The sequence below is a fragment of the Pyxicephalus adspersus genome, chromosome 7 (assembly GCF_032062135.1).
Source record: "Pyxicephalus adspersus chromosome 7, UCB_Pads_2.0, whole genome shotgun sequence".
Classification (NCBI taxonomy): Eukaryota; Metazoa; Chordata; class Amphibia; order Anura; family Pyxicephalidae; genus Pyxicephalus; species Pyxicephalus adspersus.
In genome coordinates, this window is record NC_092864.1 from 7,175,058 (window position 1) to 7,198,652 (window position 23,595).

The following is a 23,595-nucleotide window of genomic DNA, read 5'->3' on the forward strand; positions in this document are numbered from 1 at the left end:
CTTAACCATGTTCACTCCTTTCACCCTCCCCTGCCCATCTCCATTTCCCTCCTTTGCTTACCTCTAACTCCCACCCCTGCTCACCCTTGTCTCTATCCTGCCCCCATCTTTATATCCATCATCTGTCTCAACCTCTATCTCTCACCCCTGCTCACCCTTCTCCCTCCCCTTCCTCCACCGCTATCCCCCACCCCTGCTCATCTCTATCTCCATCCTCTGCTCACCTCTAACTCCCACACCTGCTCACCCTTGTCTCTCCCCTGCCACCAACTTTATTTCCATCCTCTGCTCACCTCTATCTCCAACCCCTGCTCACGCCTTTCTTTCACCCTTTGCCTATTCCTATCTCCCCCCTCTGCCCACCTCTAACTCCCTCCCCTGCCCAACTTCCCATCCCCATCCACACCTATTTTCCACCCCTGCTCACTCTAATTTCTCAATCCCACTCAACCCTAATCCCCACCCCTGCCCACCTTTATCTCCTCCCTATTCACTCCTAATGCATCCTGAATATACTGAACTAAATCCACCTTCCAGGTTCTTTTCCATGCACAAGTTCTGGCTGCAAAGGACCCCTGATCCAGAAATGTAAAGACACCAGCTAGTCCCCTGTAGAAGGGTTGGTTTTAGGATGGGTGGGGTTCAAATTCGCTAGCTGCCCGCTACGGATTGCTGTGTCAGAGTGTGCAGGAGGTTGGAATGCTGTACATTTAGGACCCCCACTTCATATCTGGCTAGGGCTCAATGTAGTCTAAAACTGTCCCTGTCCTACAGCTCTTCTTACTGATCTGGTGGTCTTCTTCTCCATTCTGATAGGACCCCATAACTGGACAGCCAATAGGTGTCCATCATGCAGAGAGAGATGAGGACACCTGAAGGACCCCACCAGATGTCATGTGACCATGGCTTTAGGGGAGTACAAATGTTTTGCTTTCCATTGGTCAATAAGCGGGTGAAAGCCGGGCAAGTTAGAAGGGGAGGGGGCAAACTGTACAATTTCCCAGGACCCCTACCTACTCCAGGGCCCCAATTGGATTGGGGTTGCAGGAAGATAGAATGCTGTGCATTTATGGCTCCCGCTGTCCACAATCTCCCTAGAACAGAATCCCCCCATCAGATGAGTATTTTTTCTTTCATCTCTTTTTGCTTTATTGTAACAGAATTTCCCGGCACGATCTATGAGGAAGCATCAAACTGTGCAGGAAGTACTCCACCAACAACTGAGATTGTTCAAGCTTCAAGCGGCACCTAAGGAGTGCTAAAGGGGCCTCCAAATTAATATCTTAATCTAGAACACTGGGACTTTTTCTCACATTTTTTTTACTTTAAATGAGGATCCCGCAATCCCTCCTTATTGTACCTGCAAACAGCCTCCCTCTGTTCTTATCTTCACCATACAGAGGGATGTTGCTTTGTAGTTCACATAAAACAGATTAGAAAGCCATTGTTTGAGATATCAGCTGACAGGAAGCACATTGGATTCCCAATGAGAGAAGCCATGTGTGAAAAACTAAGTACACCCCAGGATTTAGTGGCTTGTAGAACATTGCTTCAGTTCTTCAGGGCTTGTGGACATCTGTTTATTAACAACACTCTTAAGGTTCCACCACATTTCAATAGGATTGAGGTCTGGACTTTGAGCAATTGCAGCAACTTGATTGATTTTCTTTATCAGCTAGTCTATTGTAAATTTGCTGATGTGCTTGGGATCTTTGTCCAGAAGCCAAGCTTTAGCTATCACACAGATTTGCCCACATTTGACCCTAAATACTTACAGATTGGTTTATGGTCATCTAAATGACTGCATGTTGCCCAGGTCCTGTGACTGCAAGACAAGCCCAAATCATCACCCATCCACCACTGTGTTTCACAGTTGGTATGATGTGTTTGTGCTGATATGCTGTGTTTGGCTTTCACCACATGAGGCGCTGTACATTATGCCCAAACATCTCCACTTTGGTCTTATCCATCCAATATACATTGTTCTAGAAGTTCCGATGCAACTTTACAAACTTAAGCGATGGTCTTTCTTTTGGTAACTGATCCAAACAAGGCATTCATGTTCTGTCTTTTTGTAATTGTGCTGTCATGAACTTTAACATGCTAACTGAGGCTTGTGGAGTCTAAAATGGAGCTCCAGGGGGTTTCTGCAATTTCTCTGAGCAATGCACAGAGGGGGGTGAATTTGATGGGACGTACATTATATGGAACATTGACAACTTTCTGGAATGTTCTCCACTTGTGAATAATCTTTGTCTTTGTAGAATAATAGACTTCAGATTGTTTGGCCTTCTAACCCTTCCCGGATTAATGGGCAGCAACAAATGCTTCTCTGAGACCATTGCCATTGTCTTTCCCCCTTGGCATTGTGTTGGCACACACACGAATGCTCCAGACCAGCAAATTGCCATAACGTCAGCCTTTATAAAGATGATCACACTGGCTGATGATCAATTAATTGATGAGCAGCACCTGGCTGATACTTACCCTCTTCATTCCTATAGAAGTTTTACTTTTCACACACTGCTTCTGAAAGTTCTAAAAGTTAAATAAAATTGAAACGGTGTAATATGTCACGTGTTGGTGTTCATCTAATATGGTGCTGACATTATTTTAAGACCTGCTTAGGATCTGATACTTAAAATCTTAAAATTGAAAGAGGGCGTATTTTTTTTCTCATGGCTGTATATGGAAGTGTAACCCCGACACATTACGAAGCATGCCGCGTTGACCATTCAAAGATTTCTGATCTGTAAGAAATATGAACATTTGCATCTGAAAATGCTAATCCCACAAAACATCCCATCTTTGTTTTGAGTTAGTGACTCTCAAAGTATTAAAAGGACAGCCAGGGGATGAGCATTGTAGTAATATGTCAATTTGTCCACCCAGTCTGGATATTTACACAGCCCTGCCACACATCACAGTCTGTTTGATCAGACTGGAGACCTGATTTTTGTCTGCTGCTGTTCAGTAACAACTATAGGTCTTGCCCCTCCCACAGCCTGTGATTGGGCAGTGAAAGAGAAGCAGCAGACTGATGAGCTTGTCGCTCTACTCTCTCCTGCTATCAGTCCTCTTTCTGCTGTGCAGAGACTACAATAGGCTAATTCCATGTCACATTTAGGTACACCACCTGTATGTAACAAATGAATTAATGATCACAGAACTGCAAACATTGGGAATTTACATCTTCAGAATTAAAGCACAAACAATAAATTATTTTCAGGGGCCACAAAAGATATAATTCCTGCTTGTGTGCAAATAAACCTAGATGTTACCCTGTAAACCTAGCAGTGACCTCACCGCTGAGCTGTACATAGACTGTGCAGGGAGCAGAGCTGTGGGAGGGGCCCAAAAACCCCTCCCACTACAGCTTGTCTATAAGGGGCGGAGACAAGACCAGTCACCCTGCACAAAGAGAGCATCAGGGACTGGGTCTATAGAACAGGAAGTTCCTGCAAAGACGCAAGGTGTCACGCTGGATGAATGCACAAATCAGGACACATTCACTGACACCAATGCTGGTGAAGTAATTGTAGTAGTCACTGACACCAGTGCTGGGGGTCATTATTGTAGTCCCTGACACCAATGCTGGGAGTCATTACTGTAGTCCCCCCCCAATGCTGGCAAAACACACAGGAAAAAATATAAAAAAATAAAAAAAACGTACAAAAGGCTGGTTGCAAAAGTGTGCACTCCCTAAAACTAATATTTTATTGATGAACCTTTGGATATACCAACATTCACTCTTCTTGGGTCGGTGTATCAGCATGGCATATCTTGACTTGACAATACTTGCCCACTCTTCCAAATCTGTCATATAAATCTGGCATCTCCGGTGCACATCCGTTTTCAGGTCACCCCAAAGATTTTCTATGGGATTAATGCTGGGGCTCATTACTGTAGTCACCGGCACCAATGCTGGGGGTCATTATTGTAGTCACTTTTTTTTTGTAGTTAATGAAACCATTGCTGGGGGGGTTATTCGTGAGAATTTATCAGAAGGCGATGCCCCTTTCCGGTGACACAGATCCTTCATACACTGTGAAGGGTTAAGTTCCCTATTCTGTACTTTTTTCGTTTTCCCTTTGTGGTGCTGTGCAGATCAGAAGTGACGGCTGCACAAGTACAGACACCCTCTTCTTCCTTCTTACGCCCACCCGGCAGGTGCAGGCTGGGTCCCCAGGGTGCCAGAACTGCCGAGAAGTTTACGCTGAAGTGACTCTCAAGCCTCTGCTGACTTTCACACACTTTGTACCCCGCTCGGACCATGTTGGTGCTTCTCCTGTTCTGTGTCTGCAGCGCCAACTTTGTCCAATCTCTGGAGGACTCCGGGATCATCGTGGTCCCAGCTGAAGGTAAGAAAACACGAAATATCCAATCCATGACTATTAGTGACTACAAAATATTACAGAATGAATAAGACAAACTCACCCATTTCCCATTGGGTATCAGGGAATCTATTTTAAGTGTTTTCACCCAAAATTCACCCAACTTCAAAGTTCACACATTTTAACCAATTAGGAAAATGTAGGAATTGTGAGTAAAAGTTGATTCACACATTTTCTTATTGAATCCAATGTGAAATCTGAAAACATTTATAAATTGATCACAAATATATAATCAGTGAATCAAATATGATGAATCGAGATGTGAGAATGCTGATAATAAATATTGATCCCTCCAGCCAATACAATATTATAAATGTGTGTATCAGTCTCATCTGGGTCTTCTTCTCCCCCTGTGTCAGTCTGAATCTGTAATTTGTCACCCCTATTGAATGTACAGTGCTGCGTATTATGTTGGCGCTATATAAATACTGTTTATTATTATTAATAATAATAATATTCACATCAGTCCCCTAAAGAGCTGACAATGTAATGATACAATGGGGAGCGAGGGATCAATTAATACAAAGATGATAGATGATTATAGGATAGATAGATTGATCAATAGATAAAGATACAGTGGACATAAAAAGTGAAAACTTGTACAAAACAAACAGGAAAAAATATTAAAAAAATAAAAACCGTACAAAGGGCTGGTTGCATAAGTGTGCACTCCCTAAAACTAATATTTTATTGATGAACCTTTGGATGTAATTCCAGCATTCACTCTTCTTGGGTCGGTGTATCAGCATGGCATATCTTGGCTTGGAAATACAAATCTGGCATCTCCTGTGCACAGCCCTCTTCAGGTCACCCCACAGATTTTCTTTTGGATTTAGGTCTGGGCTCTGGCTGGGCCATTCCAAAACATTTATTTTCTTCTAGTGAAGCCTTTCTTTTGTTTTTGTCATTACCTCGTGTTGAAAGGTAAAATTCCTCTTCATCTTCAGCTTTTGCAGATATCTGAAGTTTCAGGTCAACATTTACTGGTATTTGGAACTGTTCATGATTTCCTCCACCTTGCCCCTCAACCTAAAGCCCCAGTTCCAGCTGAAGAAAAGCAACTCCAGAGCTTAACACTGCCACCACCATGCTTCACAGTGTGGATAGTGTTCTTCTGGTGATGCAAAGTGTTGTTTTGTGGCATATGTACCTTTTGGAATTGAGGCCAATTGAGTTCAACTTTGCTCTCATCAGACCATAACACAATCTCACACATACATTGGGGACATTTTTGCAAATGTTATCCTTTTTTGATAAGAGAAGGCTTCCATCCTACATTCCTACCCCAAGTCCAGACATCACGATAGATCCATCAATAGATAGATTGGATCAATAAATAGATATATCCATAGAGAGATTGATCAGGTACTCCACCAATATGTTTCAGTGTCATTGAGGACAATGGTTATGTTGATTGAATACTGATTGGGAATTGCTGTGATTGGCCTGATCGTTGTGGCTCCCACCTGCATTCTTTAAGCTTGTTCATGTATTACAAATATCATTTACTAAGCAAATTCTGCAATTAAACCATAAGGAAGGTATAGAAGGATATTCAAAGTACTAATAATACTTTAACTATTGTTATCACTATTATCATTGTTATTATGTAATCACAGAAAGTGGCCCCAAATATGCAGCATTCCAGTTCCCTGCACCTTCCATTCTCTCAGTTGGGGCTTTGGTGAAGATGGGGGCTCTGGGCAATGATATTGATCACAATAGGTAACACTTTATATTATTGCCTGTTTGTGGACTGGTGCGAAAATAATAATTGTATTGGTGGTGTCCACAATCAGGGATGTGTGTAGACCTTGTTGTCATCTACAGGAACTAGACTTTGCACTTCTTAATTTCTAAGTTCCCTTTCATACCTTGTGGTAGGAAATATTACAGGACTAATATCTTTCAGTCCCTACCACAGATCAGAGACTTTCGAGAATATATTTATTTTAAGGGCCCATTCACCCAAAACTGATGGGTTGATCCATCCATTGGCCTCCTGTGGACAGTCATGTGAGGATGTAGGTTCACCTTGTTGACTTTTCCACAATATTCGAGTTGGCAAACATTATTTCCTAAAGAAAAAATGATATTCACGCAATATTGACAAGATGTGTTAATTTCTATTGTCCTGTGTTTCCCAACCAAGGTTTCATGGAATCTTAGGGTTCCTCCAGAGATTGCTAGGGGCTCTAATTTGTTCCTCCCAAGTCAGACTAAGTGACACCAATGATCTTTTTGGCTATTTGTAGGCATTCTTCCTACTGACCACTAGGCTAATATACTGCAAACTTAGGAAAGAGTATGTTAGTAGATCAAGAACTTTTGCTTTAATCTAATAAAAATTACCAAATTGATCACATGGGAAGGGTAGAACACCCCTATATTTACCACCACTGTGAACCAATGACGTTAGAATTGGGGAATCCAGATTATGGGCCATTAAAAATAAGCCCGTTAGGAAGATTGTGGATGAAATTTGTCTTTTTTTAGTCTCAGATGTCTGGGCTCTATCATGAGATGTAAATTATGCACCCTATAAAATGTGTTTGATGAGAATGTGAGCCCAACTTTCCACAGGTTGCAGTAGAAACGGATCCTTATGGGTCCAAAACACACCAGTAAATTCACCTATGGAATATTACTGGCTTGCCCAATCCAAACTTTGACTTGAATCCCATTGAAATGTTGTGGAAGGAATTGAAGTTGGCATTTCATGGAAAGAAACAGATAAACTTGTTGCAACTGTAGGAATCTGGCATAGAAGAGTGGTCAAAAATTGAATGTAGTCAATATTAGAGTATGGAGACCACTTATGCAAAATACCGGCAACACCAGCTTCTAAAACCAGGGGTTTTCCTTGTGTTTTTCTTTCCAACGGTTTTCCTTGTGTTTTGCCTTCCAAGGATTTATGGAAGATTTCTCTAAGTTTATCACCTATATCTGTAGGTTCTGTTAGAATAAAGATCTAATGTTTGCCTTTTTGAAAACTCAACAATTTCCATGTTGTGTCCTTCTTCACATGACTGTATCTAGTGCTGGGATTTCTGCAGTTCCTGGCTCATTCTGGCTGTTGAATTCTCTTTTTAGGTTAAAAATCTTTTTTTTTATTTGGGATTATGAAGATGCGTTAGAGAATGAGTGGATCCTATTGGTTAAGTTGCTGAGAGATTGGAAATGACTGGGAATGATCCGGCACAATGGGGTCAGTTGTTGATGAGCTTGCTGGGGGTTCCTCAGCAATGAGTAGTTTGTACCTCTCAGGTCAGTTTAGGTGACACCAATAATCTTTTTTGGCTATCTGTAAGGGTGTAATGGTGATATTCTACCCACTTGCCAACATGCGAAGATACTGCAAGCTGTGGATATAATAATTATGATGAGCAAATTTTTTAGGAATTCATTAAGAAGAACCCCTCATAAAAGTGACCCTTAGCTAAACATTCCAGGATCAATCGAACCATGGTGGAAGCCAAAGACATAACTAAATACCCCCATCCTTCTGGGCCTGGCAGGCAATTATGACCGCTTTGGGCTCAGTGGTTAGCACTTTGGCCTTTTTAGTTCTAGGTCCTAGGTTTGAATCTCGGACAGTATATTATCTGTTTGCAGGTTCTCCCCGTGTTTGCATGGTTTTTCCACAAGTACTACGGTTTTCCAAAAAAAAACAAAAACATGCAGTTAGGTTAATTGGCTTACCCCAAATTGGCCGTAGACTGTGGTAATTGCATATGACTATGGTAGGGACATTAGATTGTGAGCCCCTTTGAGGGACAGCTAGTGACATGACTATGGATGTTGTACAGCGCTACGTAATATGTTGGCCCTTTATAAATACAGGAACAATGTCATTGCTCTTTCTACCCGGGGTTCCTTGATCAAAGGTTATGTATGGAATGGATGGGAAGGGTGAAGAAACCTGGTCAGCATAGAGATGAGAGGACTATGATGTCTCTTGAACATAGACCTATCATTACAATTATTAATTATTATACATCATCTGAACTTAGGCCACACATCAACATTATCATATCACAAAAGAGATTTTTGTTGAATAGAAATGCTCCATCTGAGCTCTCAAAATACCCAAAGCCTAGGCAAAGATCACTTGGTCACTGGTTACCAATTATTACAATATTTCAATCCACCCCTGCTTGGTTGACCACTTGGACCAAGCCAAGATATCATGTTTGAAGACCAACTAAAAGTTTGTTCCTTGGTGTGCTTTAAACCCGTAAAATACTATTGCCTGTTAGTGGTTTGCCAGTCTTGGTGGGTTTTGGTACAAATATTGGAATTTATGCTTGCCGCCATTCTCAGGTCTCACATGTATCTCTCTTCTAGGTAACACCTTATTGTCCTGTAATCTATTCTCCAAGAAGATCATTCCACTGAAGGTGAAGATATTGGTGAAGGAGAATACGTATCATTCCTGGATCACACTGGAGCTGAATTCCATTTTCGTGGAGCTAGACACTATCAAACAATCCCTGAGCCTGCCAGCCGAAGTGAGGAGGAACACTTCCGGAGGATGTTCCTGCTCTGCAGAAAATGATACACAACAGGTCAAATGGGGGAGGGAGACAGGTAAGCACTTATCCTGTGCTTAGAAATCTAAAGACTTCTCGGAAATGCGGACATATCATTTGAAGTTTTTTTTTTTGTTTTTTTTTTTGCTGAATCAGCGCTTTGCAATCGTCATCTGTTGAGTGATCCATTCTGCAACCCTAACCATCTTCTCCTTTTTGTATCTTTTTTTAGCAACCAAAGGCTTTAGCAAAGTCCAAGTACACTATATCAACTGCTACTCCACTGTCTACCTGTTTACTTACTTCCTCATAAAAAAAGAGACAAAATTTGTTTGACAACTTCTGTCTTTCTTGAAGCCATGCTGACTATTATTAATAATATTTTTTTTATAGCAGAAACTCCTCTATGTGGTTCTTTATCAAATACTCTAGGACCTTTCCAACTATGGACGTTAAACTAACGGGTCTGTAGTTACCCGGTAATGACTTTGCTCCCTTTTTAAAGATAGGAACCTACCATTTACCCTTTCAAATTCTACCTGCTAGACCTCACTTATAAAAGTCAGACCATGGGTTCCTGCACTCCTACAAAGATATCAAATTATACAAATATTACTTGTATATGACTTATTCTTTGAGGATTGCCATTTATGGTGGATAATTTTGTGTATAGGCATAAAGTATATGAATATTTGAAATTCATTCAAACCAAATGTACTTTGGCAACATGCAATGTATAGTGAAAGTTACCGCACTGTAACATGATGTGTTTTGGGGTGCCAGAAAAAATTTTTGACACTGGGCAACGTTGAACCTAAGACTGGCCCTGGCCCCTGTGGCCCATATGGTTTTTTTAGGGTCACTTACTGGTCACTATGTCCTTCAATCAATGAGGCATCATGGCAAGCTTTGCATGGTAAACATTCATTAGCCCACAAATATCTGTCCCTACTATGAAAGAATACCTTGATTGGGTTTGCTGATTTCTTTTTAATATTAAAACTATTTTTCATCATTGGGTTTGTTCTTGCATTAAAATGAGCCCCACTTTGTATATTCTATATGCTGTACATGCTAGAAACATATCCATCCATTGGAGCTCATTCTAAAGTTGGCTTGTGTGGGTTTGTGAACTTTCAAGAAGTTTTGCCATACCAGACCAATGCAACTTGTCAGCACAGCACAATGCACTTGCATTGAAGAGCACCATAACACACATATGTTTGGAATCTAAAGTCTGGTGAATGTCAAAAAGTACAACCTTTATCTCAAGGGGATGACACAATGTTTCAAAGCTATCTACAAAAAGGATGAACTTTTCCAAGGTCTGACTTGGAAATGGGGGAGGGTGATGGTGCAAAAATGGACTATTGATTATTGCAATCCTTATCATTGTTGGGTAAAAGGATGGAGGGGGTGTCCAAAAGCTTCTACCTTGCCATGGGTTCCATTCTGCTTGAATCCTTCTTAGCCCGTTTTCCCTGATCATGCTTGTTATGTTTAAGATTGCCCTCCCCAGAACTCCCAGGACAGGCAGGCAGCAACGATATTTACAGCAACGTTAGTAAGAAGCGATAGCAGATGCTCCGTGTGTCAGGTCAGCAACCTCAGGCACTTTCACATCCCCAAATGTTGAATTTCTTTATGAATCAGCATAAGGTCATATTGCTGTAAATGGCACATTTCGCATGGATGTGACAGTCATCAGTCCAGGCGTCGGTGTTGCACACTGACAGAAATGTAATGAAATATGTACAAAAGTTACCCCTGCTGACCGTCACTGATTTATGACGCCATTTCTGACAAAACTAAGCAATTTTGAAAGCTTGCACAGCAAATGGTTTTGCAGCTAGCCAACCAATAAGATTTCCTGTTTTTGAGTTTTTTTATTTATTTGCTAGTGCTGCAGCTCTAAAGTAGTGCAAACAGGCGACTCCCAACAGTTGGCACCTTGCTGGCCACTTGACTGCCCCAGCCAATGAACTGGTACTTACGGAACAATTGTTTTAACATGAACGTGAACCTAACATTAACAAGAACATGAACCCCAACAAAGTCATCGGAAGCATTACCATGTAGTCACCTTCTCATTTTCAAACACTCTTTTCTTTTTTAATAAGGGTATTGAGTCCTTGGGATGAATTCAGTCCTAAAAGTATAGATTAGGGTTGGATTAGATACCAATTTCCATTTCTCCTCCATCTGCAGAGCTGAACAATGTGACGTTTGATCCAGGAAAAGCTGAACCTATTTCCTGCAACACCTCCAAAAAATGGACAACCCTCCGGTGGTCTCAACAAGGTCACCTCCTAGCGATGGTGACCAGAGGGGAGACGAAGATCAATGTCCGAGTGGTGAAGAAGGGGCCGTTATCTGTCTCCATCACCTCCATCATCTCATCATCATCGCAAAGTGTTGCAAGAACACGAGAGAAGACCGCATTGCTGTCATGCAAAACTGCCACTGGTGAGATTTATGGTTCACATAAAGTATGAATAAACCTGAAAATTGTCCCTAAAGGGGCCATTTGTGATTCAGAACCATAGTTCTACTATGTGTCCACTGTAACATATGTGTCTTCCAGTCCTCAAAGAGTCCTTAAGTGTGCAAACCTTTGGATGTGCATTGTGAATGGGGGACAAAGTAATTAGTAGACATAACTTTTCGGTATCATAGTGTGGGGATGATGGACCCATAGTGGGTCAGGCCAGATTGTGAATGTGTAAACTTGACTGTTCTATGTACTTTCTGACAGGTTTCCAGAAGTTCATGGAAGAAAAGTATTGGATTATTGTGGTATCTGCATTGGGTTATGTCCTATTTTGCTCATCGCTGGCATGTGGCTACATAACCTTCAGACGAAGTGAGTGTTCAATTACCATTTTATAATATTTACATTACTTTGACAAATATTTTTTTAATAGTGACACCAGAATGAAGGTGATATAAGAAAAGGAAGCCCCAAGTCAATGGTGTGGAATCCAAGTATATTTATTTCCCCAAAATCCTTAAAAAACAAAATGAGTCTTGAGGTTTCCCATCTTTCCCTGTGCCCCCCTTAGATATCCCCCTTGCTATGTCTATGCAGCCTGGATGGTCTCCTCTGCTGAAAACTAGCACAGTGCAAGATTCAGAGCGTTGGGACATGATAGCAGAGCAAGCGAAGCTCCTTTTCTAGTTGCACCCCCCTCCCCAGCACAGTACTTGAGTGTGGGGGCAGGAGAGAATCCTGTCCTAGCTGCAGTCCCTTGCCCGATGGAGTTCTTGCATTGGGTGCCATTATGTTGGGACAGAAGAGTCTCTCAACCCAGCTGCTCCCCTTTACCAGCACATCACTTGAGTTGGGTGCCATTACATGGGGGCATTCTTGGATCCTTCCAGCACAGGACTTGAGTTGGTTGCCATAAAGTAGGGGAAGAAAAGCCTTTCCATCCGGCTGCTCCCCGTCCTCCACACAGCACTTGAGTTGAATGCCATCAAGTAGGGGCAAATGAGGCTCCTGTTCCAACTGCACCTATTCCTAAGCACAACACTTGTTTTGGATGCCATTATGTGGGGGACAAAGAGGCTCTCAACCCATCTGCTTCCCCTTCTCAGCACAACACTTGGGTGCCATCATATGTATTGGGTGCCATCATGTGCTGTCAAGAAAGGTTCCTGTCCTGGCTGCACCCCTCCTCCCAGCACAATACTTGGGTTGAGTTGGGTGCCATTATGTGGAGGGCAGAGAGGCTCCCAAACTAGCTGCCTCCTCCTCCATATCACAAATATACAATTCCAAGACAGATTGGGAACTCAGACACCACTTTTATTTTACAGGGAGGAAAGCAGAAAAAGAGAAGAAAGCAAAGGCTCGGTAAGAAAAAATAACATTTATTAATTTTTGATCTGTATCAGACCCGAAACTGCCAGCCAAAAACCATTTCTATAGAAAACCACAGCTGGGACTTTTGGGGGATTTTAATATTCATTTTCAAAGGCGTACCTGAGAAATGCATTTTCTTCACAACTCTGCTCTTCCATCACCTTCTGGCATCACCTTGAATGTGGCGCATTTGGGGCCCCCAAACCATATTTAACTAGTGAGTATTGGTTGATTCGTGCATTTTCTAATTGAATCCAACGTGACTCTTGGGGTGAATCTTAAAAAGAATTAAAAGTAAACCTCAAACAAGCTTTTTTTTTAAATTTTAATGATCTTGAAGTTGAGATCTTGATTGTTGTCAGAGGGGATAAGGGTAGCTGTCTGGTTACCACCGACCATGTGATTTGTGGGTACAAACAAGGCACCGGGTGTCTATAGTTCCCTACAGTGCAAACAGCAAAAGTCAACCACTTCCAATTGGGTAGAAATGATGTACAATTTGAGTGATACATAGTTATTTTTCCTCCCTGTCAGGTTTTTCAAGGTGAGCACTGCTAGGAATCTGTACATGGAATCCATCAACCAAGAGCCAGGTAAGTGTCCATGGTATTCCACTCCAGGTCCGAGACCAAAAAGAACCAGTCATGGCTGAGCTTACACTAGAAACTGGATATTATTTTTTACATTTGTAAAACTGTAAGTCATTGTCCCCACTTGGAAGATTCACCGCCTTTATATGTTCATGTGACCATTGCCTAGTCAACAAACAACATTCGAGTTGTCAAAAGGTGAGGAAAAAAATTATCCAATGAGAAGATCTCTTTAGAGAGTCTTCTTTTTCACTTCCTTTTTGTCTGGTGGGGGTTTCAAGATGAGGAGTTAGGGCCATTTCAGATCCATAGTGAGCCACAGTGTTCTGCTGGGGCTCAACCACAGTCCCAACCTCTACTATTCAAGTGAGTGAATATTTTGCATGCGGCCTCGGCTGCTCAGTTGTTGTTTGAAGATTTGCACAGCAGCCGTGTGCAAAGGTAATTACCTGCAGTGTGGCTGGCAAATCCACGGTGCACAGCTGCTTTTCACTGCATGGTTTTTCATGAAGGGTGTGAAAGGCTCTGAAGACTTAAAAGTTATAAAATACAAATAAAGGGGACAATGTGAAACTTTCATACATATGCCAGCACAGATTCAGTATTATTAGGGCTGCGTGTTCAAGTAAAAGCTCAGCCTTGATTGGTTCCTTTGAAATAAGACATTATTATTTGAGTATGGATTTATATTTGGGTTTTTCTGTTTCCTCCAATCAAAAGCGAATCCTAAACAAGATGGAATGTATCAGAACTTCTCCCCAACGAAGGACAGAAGTAGTGATCGTTTCTCCAACAAAAGCTCCTTTCTGGACCCATCTGAAGGTACGTAAGGCAAAAAAGTTCTGGTTGGAATTCAATTTGGATTGTGTTTGGGCAACTTTAGGGGTCCAATTATACCTGTGTGTTATGTAACATGCGTGTTACTGCAAGGTATGTTATTGCTTGTTAGTTGCCTTGTGTTACCTTTGTTTGTTTATGGCACCCCGATGCATTGGAGCGCACCACAAGGAATGGCAATGCACTTCCATGCACTGTGGTATGCAGTGATGAAAACAAATGCAGCATGTTCATTGTAATGCATTGGCAGCCCAACATTTGACCAAAGCACCTTAACGCAAAAAGTGACATTTGGCCCTGTGGCACTTCAAGGGAATGTTCTAGAGAGCACAGCAAGTAACCCCTAAAGGCAGATTGGAGGAACAACCCTCCAGAACTTTCCATCAGATATAGCTAGAGTTGATCAGGCTTTCCTCCCTCTTGTTGGTGCCACCCTGAGGGTTACAGTAGGAATTGGGGTAGGCCTGTTCTCCCCACTTCCTCATTATGGTGAAGATACTTGAAACATGATTCCTGATCAAGTTGTATCCTAATTTGGATCAAAAAAAGAATTGAATACCATAAACAGGTGGCACCAATAAAAAAATTCCTACATATAATAAAATATTTCACAAAAACAATAATAATAAAGGCTTGGATGTAGTGTCATGTATATGCTTGTACCACACTTAATAGATCCCCCAGACTCCCAATGGCATACCTCCATAGAGTTTTCCATAAAGCCTCCAGCTCCCAATTGACTTGCCTCCATAGAGCTGCCAGCCCCCATGTGGCTCTCCTCCATAAAGTTTTCAATAGAGCTCCTGAGCTCCCTGTGGGCTTGCCTGCATAGAGTTTTCCATAGAGCTCCCAACCCCCAACTAGCTTGCATCCTTAAAGTTTTCCATAGAGCTCCCGGCCTCCAATTAGCTTGCCTTCATAGAGTTTTTAATAGATCTCCCGACCCTAAACTATCTTGCCTTTATAGAGTTTTCCATAGAGTTCTCAGGCACAAGTTATCTTTACTCCAATGAGTTTTCCATATACCTCACAGACTCTAACTGGCTTGCCTCTTTTGAGTTTCCATAAAGCCTCCAGCACCTAAATGGCTTGCCTCCAGAGAGCTCCCAGACCCCCATGTGGCTCTCCTCCAAAGGGCTTTAAATAGTGCTCCTGTTCTCTGTGGGTTTGCCTATATTGAATTTTCGATAGAGCTCCCAGCCTTCAACTAGCTTCTCTCCATAAAGTTTTCCATAGAGCTACTGGCCTCCAACTAGCTTGCCTCCATGGAGTTTTTAATAGAGCTCCCAACCCCCAACTAGCTTGCATCTATAAAGTTTTCCATAGAGCTCCCAGCCTTCAACTAGCTTCTCTCTTTAAAGTTTTCCATAGAGCTACTTGGCCTTCAACTAGCTTGCCTTCATAGAGTTTTCCATAGAGTTCCCAGGCACAATTTGCCTTGACTTCATATATTTTTCCATATACCTCCCAGAGTCCAACTGGCTTGTCTCCTTTAAATTTCCATAAAGCCTCCACCACCCATAGGCTAGTCTTCATAGAGCAGCCAGACCCCATGTGTCTCTCCTCCATAAAGTCCTCAATAGAGCTCCAGAGCTCCCCGTGGGCTTGCCTTCATAGAGTTTTCCATAGATCTCCAAGCCCCCAACTAGCTTGCCTCCATAAGGTATCCCATAGAGTTCCCAGGCACCAGTTGCCTTGACTCCATAGAGTTTACCACAGAGCTGCCATCTGTCTTTCCTCCATACATTTACCAGCTCCCAGTTGTCCAATCAAATTTATCTCCTGTGCTTTGCCTTCAAATCCCTTTGATTTATTGTCCCACTTACATTTCTGACCTGGTAAAAAAATACTCCCCCAGCCGCTCTCTCCGCTCCTCCAATGACCTACGAATGACTTCCTCACTCATAACCTCATCACACACATGGATACAAGACTTCTCTAGAGCTGCTCCAACTCTCTGGAATGGTCTTCTTCGTCTTATTCGGCTTGCTCCTACTTTCTGCTCATTTAAAAGAGCCCTCAAAACCCATTTATTCAAACTTGCCTACCCATCTTCTTCTGTCTTTTGAAACCACCACTACTTCCCACCACTACATATCTCCCATCCTATTGTGTGTAATTTCCCCCACCTACTAGATTGTAAGCTCTTCGGGGCAGGGTCCTCTCCTCCTCCGTCACTGTCTGTATCTGTCTGTCATTTGCAGCCCCTATTTAATGTACAGCTCTGCGTAATATGTTGGAGCTATATAAACCTTGTTTATTAATAATAATAATAATAATAATAATAATAATTTACACAGGGTCAAATGGCTTTCCTCCATAAAATTTTCCATTCTTCTAGATTTTAGACACCAATTGGCTTGTCTCTACAGAGATTTCCATAGAGCTTCCAGTAACCAATTGGCTTACCTCCAAAGATCTCTCCCATAGGGATCCCTGTTGCCTTGCCTTAACAGCCCTAGTGTGCATTCAATTGCCCTTGTGTTCCTATAAATCTCCATTAACCATCAATGACTCTCCCACACACATCTATAAATCTCCTGGACCTCCCTCATTCTACCTGGCTGCTCTTCTGACATTCAGAAAACCCATAACACTGCAGTCCCAACCAAGAACTCTCTCCAGACCTATATACAAGAGCAAGTAAGTGAAAAACACCCGCAACCCAACCCAGATAAGCAAATGCAACTTTCTTAATTCAGCCGCAGTGTTTTCTGTCTACCATAAATACTCACAGTTTGATATTACTTGTTTGAAGTTGCCCTTCAATGGTTTTTACTGTTACCTTGTTCCCGAAAGCCCCCAAAACTGCCCCCCCCAACTCCAATGCAAATCATTTATTAATCATTTGTACTTTTTATTGTTACGGATCACGGTTACATTTTGGACAGTCAAAACAGAAGAGGAAATGAGATTCAGTTTCCCTCCGGCGTGTTGTTGTCATGCATCGCAGACTCCCACAGCTTGCCGAGCCTAAAAAACACTTTTTGCAGCACAAATGTCTCTGCACGTTGGAGAATAAAGAAGAAAAATAAAATACAGGCGTTGTAAATGTACAAAACAAGTAACAGCAGTGATGAGATGGATGCATAAGGAGGCCAATTCACCTGAAATGCTGCTCTAATCACCATAACAGGATATATTCAAAGTATTCATGAGTAAATATAACCGATGAATGCTGCCAGCTGAAATCCCTCCCAGTGGGATAGAAGCTAATATAAAAACACTTTATCCAACCCCCTACACATAATGCGTCAATGCTGAACTTCTTCCACTACAACCTCCTGCCTAGCCACAATCAGAATTAAATAGGTATATTTATAACCCATTCACATAGTGATTCATCCAACAAAAGGGGTTTCATATTTGTTCTGCTTGAATTAAGAAATATTCACATAGTAGGTCAGGCTGCTTTTAAACCATTCGGAGTTGTACAAATGCCACACATTGAATTGATTGGAAATGCTGCTGTTAAATGTAGCAAAATAGAATCCATGCAATATGCAGATATCCGAAATTGGTTGATGTTCTCTTAGGATGAGTCAACGTTATCTGAAGTTGGGTGAATGACCAATGGGTCGGACCTCGTTGAAGTCTACAGGGTACAAATCCTCCTATTATGGGGAGAAGATGAAGGCTACATCTCTTGCCTCTCTGGCCCCGGTGAATACGGCAATGGAGACAAAGGACCTGAGCTCTCTCCAAGGCTGGCAATACACTTTTATCAGCGAAGCTGGGTGATCCAACAAACCTGGAATGGATCTGGTTCAGGGTTGAAAACATTTGCTAACAAAAAGCAAATGACTTTTAAGAAATCCATTCCAGGTTTGCAGGATCACTTAGCTTCACTGATGAAAATGTATCCTCTCCAGCCTTGGAGAGCTTTCATAAATTAGGCCCACAGGTACAAGGATGCCAGGAGTGTGGTTACAGGTAGCCGATTTCTGTAACTTGCTGGCGGAATGAAGCACAATTGGTGAGCTGATGCAAAGAAAAAAACAGACTGAGGTTAGCAGCTTGTGGGCACACAAGGTACAGGGTGGAAGGCAGAAGCAGGGTCAGATGAAAGGCTGTGGTCAGCAACTTGCTGGCAGGTGTAGTACAAAGCTATGAGCGGTAGCAAAATCAGGAACAAGCTGAGGTCAGATTAGGGAATCAAAGTGCAAGTGACAAAACCAGGGGTAATCCAATAAACAGAGTTTATCCAAGGCTCGTTGGGTCAGATAAGGTACAAGATTAGCTGAAGACCATTGTGCAATGGAGGAATATGGTGGAGGCAGTTGCATAGCCTGCTTGGCACCGGTGAATGGCAAGCATGTGTTTGTGCCCATTTGTGCATGGCGTGTGCAGAAACGAAAGGATACCCGCATGCATTCATGCAATCAAGCAATCATGCACATTTACAGCTTAACACCTCCACCTAAAAAATCCTAAGAACAAATAGCCTGAGATTATAGTGAAAGTGAATTTTTTTTCACCTAGGAACATTCAATCCTTTAAGTGAAAGATTCCTCTCCCATCAATTCAATGGGGGTTCAATTGGAATTGTTAGATTAAGCTATGAAGGAACTTTACATTTACCCATGAAAGATGGGTTACATAAAACCCTTTTGCATTCAACATTTGCACAATCATGCTTCAAATCCCTCCACAGTTCTTGTTCAATTTACCTTTCTAACCTGATAGAAGAATACACCCCCAGCCACTCTCTCCGCTCCTCCAATGACCTACTAATGACTTCCTCACTCATAACCTCATCACACGCACAGTTCCAAGACTTTTCTAGAGCTGCCCCGACTTTCTGTTCCTTCTCCTATTCAGCTTGCTCCTACTCTCTGCTCATTTAAAGGAGCCCTCAAAACCCAATGCTTCAACCTCACCTACCCGTCTCCTGAACCCTCACTACTTCCCACCGTTCCATATCTCTTTCCTGTGGTATGATACTTCCCCCACCTCCTAGATTGTAAGCTCTTCAGGTCAGGGTCCTCTCCTCCTCCTGTGTCACTGTGTGTATCTGTCTGTCATTTGCAACCCCTATTAAATGTACAGCGCTGCGTAATATGTTGGCGCTATATGCATATTATTATTATTATTATTATTATTATTAATAATAATAATAATAATATTGGTTATAAATTTACCCCAGACTGTCACTTACCATGCTTAAGTCCTATTGGTTGCTTTGTGCAAATGTCAACAGTTCGTATTTCAATGAAGGCTAAAGTGTCTTTCTTTATTACAGACGGAGATTCGTACCTGGAACCGATGGCTCTGGAAGAAGTTGATCAGATATCTGATGGTAAGAAAGGTTTCAAATGTGTGCAATGTTGTCAGGCAGATATCTCATCAAGATTGTGGTTCATGAAGACCACCAAGATGGACCATGGTCTTCTCTACGACCTGACCCATGGTTCCTAGTGATTGACATTTGTGCTCTCAGCGTATGCATTACTATTGCCCCTCAGGTACCCCCCTATGTGGTCCGAAGGGTTGGGCCACCAGCATGTAATACAGTTCTATTAATTAAGATATCTTAGATGCCGAGAGAAGATAACGGGGGCATCAATGTTCCATGGAATGGGATGTTTCCATACTGAAGGAGCAACTGACATTCAGGTCTATGAGAAGACAATGAGGAAAATGCTCAGAGACTTCGTAGTGGTCACACTGTAGACTATGAGAGGCCTCCATTGTTAGCTTGCCTCTTGTGGTGGTGGTAGAGTTGGAGGGGGGATTAAACTAAGTGACTCAGCTGGCGTCCTTCCCTGTATATGACATTGACGTTACAAATTATTCATACAGGTCCATACAGAATGAGGTCCACATTAGGTTAGCCAATAACATTAGAAACTTTCCACTGGTGGACCAAACTTTTGACTTGACTTTTTATTTTCTAGATGGGGTCTGCTATGAGAACGCCACTGAAGAAATAAAAGAAGGTTCAATAGGTAATATATGATATATAGGATATATGATTGTTTATCTCTATAGATCCATCAGAACTAGCTTTATCTTCTATATGGCCCCAAATGGCAATGGCTTCCAAACTGCTGGGGGTAACTTACAAGGTGTCACTATGAAATATCCCATCAGGTTTAGACTTTGGACAGGAAGTACACCATGTGCTGCAAAATATGTCCCCAAAATATGCTCCTATATATTGTATAACAGCAATATCTATTCTATTTAAAATGTATCAAATGGTTCTTTACTATAGGTTCGGAGTCCTATGAAGACATGAATGGGCCAAAGAATGAACAGATTCTGACTCCTCAAAAGACCTGCGAGGAAGGTAACAACTAACTTTCTAATTTTTTCCAGAATACCCACCTATTTGTGCTTAACAATATTGACTGTGGCTAACATATAAATTAAATATACAATAACTTTATTCTGGTAGTAATTAAATAAAAATATAAATACCAGAGTATAAACTGAGATTCTTTTTGCCCTCTTTTGCCTTTTTTGGCAATAACCTGGGTTTATAGTTGGGTGACACCTAGTGGTAAGTCATGGAACTGCATTTGTAGGTTGCTTGACAGATCAGAGCTGCCACAGTCAAGCTGTTTGTAACACACATTACAAGAGGACACAGTGCCATCTGCTGGTATATTGTGACCCATCATAATCAGTTTAAATAAATGGTTTAAAAAATAACTCACCATGGGTGTATTTGCATGGATGAATGTGATTTGTAAGGGTGTAAGCTCATTCTAACAATCCTAAATGTGTAAATAAAATAAAAAAATGCCCCCTCATTGACACTAAATGAGATGTAAGATCAAAAACTGGGAAAAACAACTCCTTAACTTTCTAAAAACTTTTCCATGTAACAAACCCTCATCAACATTTTTCATGTCTGTAGATGCCGATTCGTACGAGAACATGCAGACCCCCATATACTCCCAAATGAACCGCTCAACCAACTCGCTGTGCCATGTTGTCGAAGATGGGGATGGACAGAGTGGGCAAGACATGGTGGACGTGTCGACAGAGCAACAGTGGCCCACGAGCATCGAGCTGATGGAACAAAGTAAGAATGACTTATCGACAGGGGAACATTCAACACAGCCTTTCTTGGCCTTTTCAACATGGGGGGTCCCTTGAAATGATTTTCAGGTCTACAGGGAACCCCTTGTATATTCTACAGATCACAGTATATTAGTGTGGTGGTCAGTGGGAAGAATTCCTCTTACATTGCTGGCCATTGGGAAGAATATCACCCTCACAGATAGCCAAAAAGATCATTGGTGCCACTTACACTGACCTGAGAGGTCCAAATTGCTCATTGCTTGAGGATCCCCCTGCAACCTCTGGAGGAACCCTGGTTGAGAAACATTGATCTAACAAGGATGTGTGTGATGCTCATTTGAGATATGAAATTTAATTCCTTTTATTTTTTTCGGCAGATGGAGACTTCTACTTGTCTTACCAATCCAACAACTTCTGAGTCCCCATGGCAGGGATTGGGCGGTTGCATGAAAGAAAACTGACATAATGAAATTCAGGAAACTGTCTTTTTTGGGTTTTAAAAGGAGGTTCATGGATGGACCACTAATTGGAAGACATTGTGAAAGTCATGTGACATTCTACGCTTGACCATGGAGACATATGGATTTTTTTGGGTGGGCTATGGTTCATACGAAAACCGTGGACAATGGGGAATCCATTCCACCCATATCATAATGAATGAGGAAGATGGACTGTATGGACTGCTCAGTCTGGTTCCTTTAGAGTCGCGGATGGCTCTGGTCAATCCAAACCAAATTTCAGGACTTCTTTAATAATTTGGGAGGGGCCAATATCCTCTTATGGAAGCCGGAGTCAGCTCTGAACTTTCGGATTATTCATTGATTGATGAACCAAAACTGATCACATGACCGCTGGAAATGGATACTTTGTATCTTCCTGCAGCACCCTCAGCTCAGTGACTGTTACATTGATATCTATTTTCTATTTGTCCGGAAGTGTTTTTAGCTTGGTGTTTTTTTAATTAATTTTTGGATTTACAAAAAAAATATATATTTTAGAGTATCACTTTTATAAATAATAATAAATGAACATTTTTACTCAATCCATTCAGTGAATGTCCCTTAGCTGAACCTTCCATATTGCTGATTTACCTTCCTTATTATTTTTGGTGACCAGTAGGCAGAAGGTGATAGGAAGTGTTTTTTCAGTTGTCAGGAGAGGTGGAGAAGAAATCTACTATTAGGGACAACTTTTTCAGTGACAACTAGAATCATATGAGAGATTTTTTAGATGTTTTTCTCTCTTTTATTCTGGACGTAATTACTGTATATACTCAAGTATAAACTGATTTGTTTTTTCCTCCTCAATATGCCCTTAGAATAAGAATCTCTGTTTATTCTTGGGTGACACCTAGTGGCAAGTCCTGGAACTGCATTTCAATCTAGCTTGACAGATCAAGGCTGTCAGACAAGCTGTTCGTAACACACTTTACATGAGGACACAGTGCCATCTATTGGTGGCCAACAATAATGCAATAGGGGCAAAGTGACCATCATAATTAACTCAAAAGTACTTAATACTTTAATGTGTACAAAGAGGGAAAAATTATCAGAATTTTAGAATTTTTCTCTTACTTCCTGTTGTGTCTCTAGAATAGGAAGTTAAGAGAAATATCTGTAGTAGGGACAGCCAAAAATATAAAATGGGCTATAACCTTTCCCCACACTTTTTGGTATATTTTAAAGCAGACAAGTTAAAAAACCCAGCTTTAATGTATTAATATGTAAAATATATTGCCCACCTTTTGATGTGGTAGCTGCATTAGTTTTCCCTTATCCTTAATTTTCACCTGGTTACCCTGCCAGTAACACACTTATTTGGGTGACAACACTCTCTGATTGTACTGAATCGATAGAGAGCTGAGTTGTCACATAAGGACAGAATTACAAAACTTTTCCTTCTTTTCTTCTCTTTACCATTGGGGGGAGTTAGGGTTCTGTAAATAGCTAGAAAAGCTGATAATGTTCAATTAATTCAATGCACTTTCATTACAGTGCATCAGAAGTGACAAGGACATTGGAGTCCTGGCAGGATCAAAGAGGAACTTTTCTGTACATGCAGAAAATGTGCAATATATGATATTCCCTATTTAGTGTACAGCGCTGCGTAATATGTTGGCGCTATATAAATCCTGTTTATTAATATTTTAGTTCTTGGATTTAGATTCACATTATTTGGATTGCTGTGAAAGTGATTATTGTTTGTCCAGAATTTTCCACTAAGATATCTGCAGGATCTGTGAAATGAGGGTGAGAAGCTTTGTCTGATTTGGGAATAATAAATTGCAATAAATAAATGATGTTTTTGCAGAAAATTACATTATATGCTGTGCAGACCTTCTGCTC

At 41.5% G+C, this 23,595-nt stretch overlaps 1 protein-coding gene across 2 annotated transcripts; it reads left to right on the forward strand.

Annotated features, from left to right (window-relative positions):
* Positions 1-4,098: 4,098 nt before the first annotated feature.
* On the forward strand, positions 4,099-23,572 carry CD19 (CD19 molecule). 2 transcript variants are annotated; one of them, XM_072417330.1, is made up of 13 exons: positions 4,099-4,361; positions 5,112-5,318; positions 8,742-8,984; positions 11,135-11,392; positions 11,682-11,789; positions 12,746-12,782; positions 13,326-13,384; positions 14,102-14,203; positions 19,461-19,517; positions 20,116-20,166; positions 20,436-20,510; positions 21,084-21,251; positions 21,628-23,572. In XM_072417330.1, exons 4-13 carry the CDS (start codon positions 11,242-11,244, stop codon positions 21,666-21,668), a joined length of 849 nt encoding a protein of 282 aa, XP_072273431.1. In that variant the 5' UTR covers positions 4,099-4,361; positions 5,112-5,318; positions 8,742-8,984; positions 11,135-11,241; the 3' UTR covers positions 21,669-23,572. The 2 variants fall into 2 exon arrangements, with proteins under 2 accessions (XP_072273431.1, XP_072273430.1); XM_072417329.1 differs by lacking the exon at positions 5,112-5,318.
* The last annotated feature ends 23 nt before the right edge of the window (positions 23,573-23,595 follow it).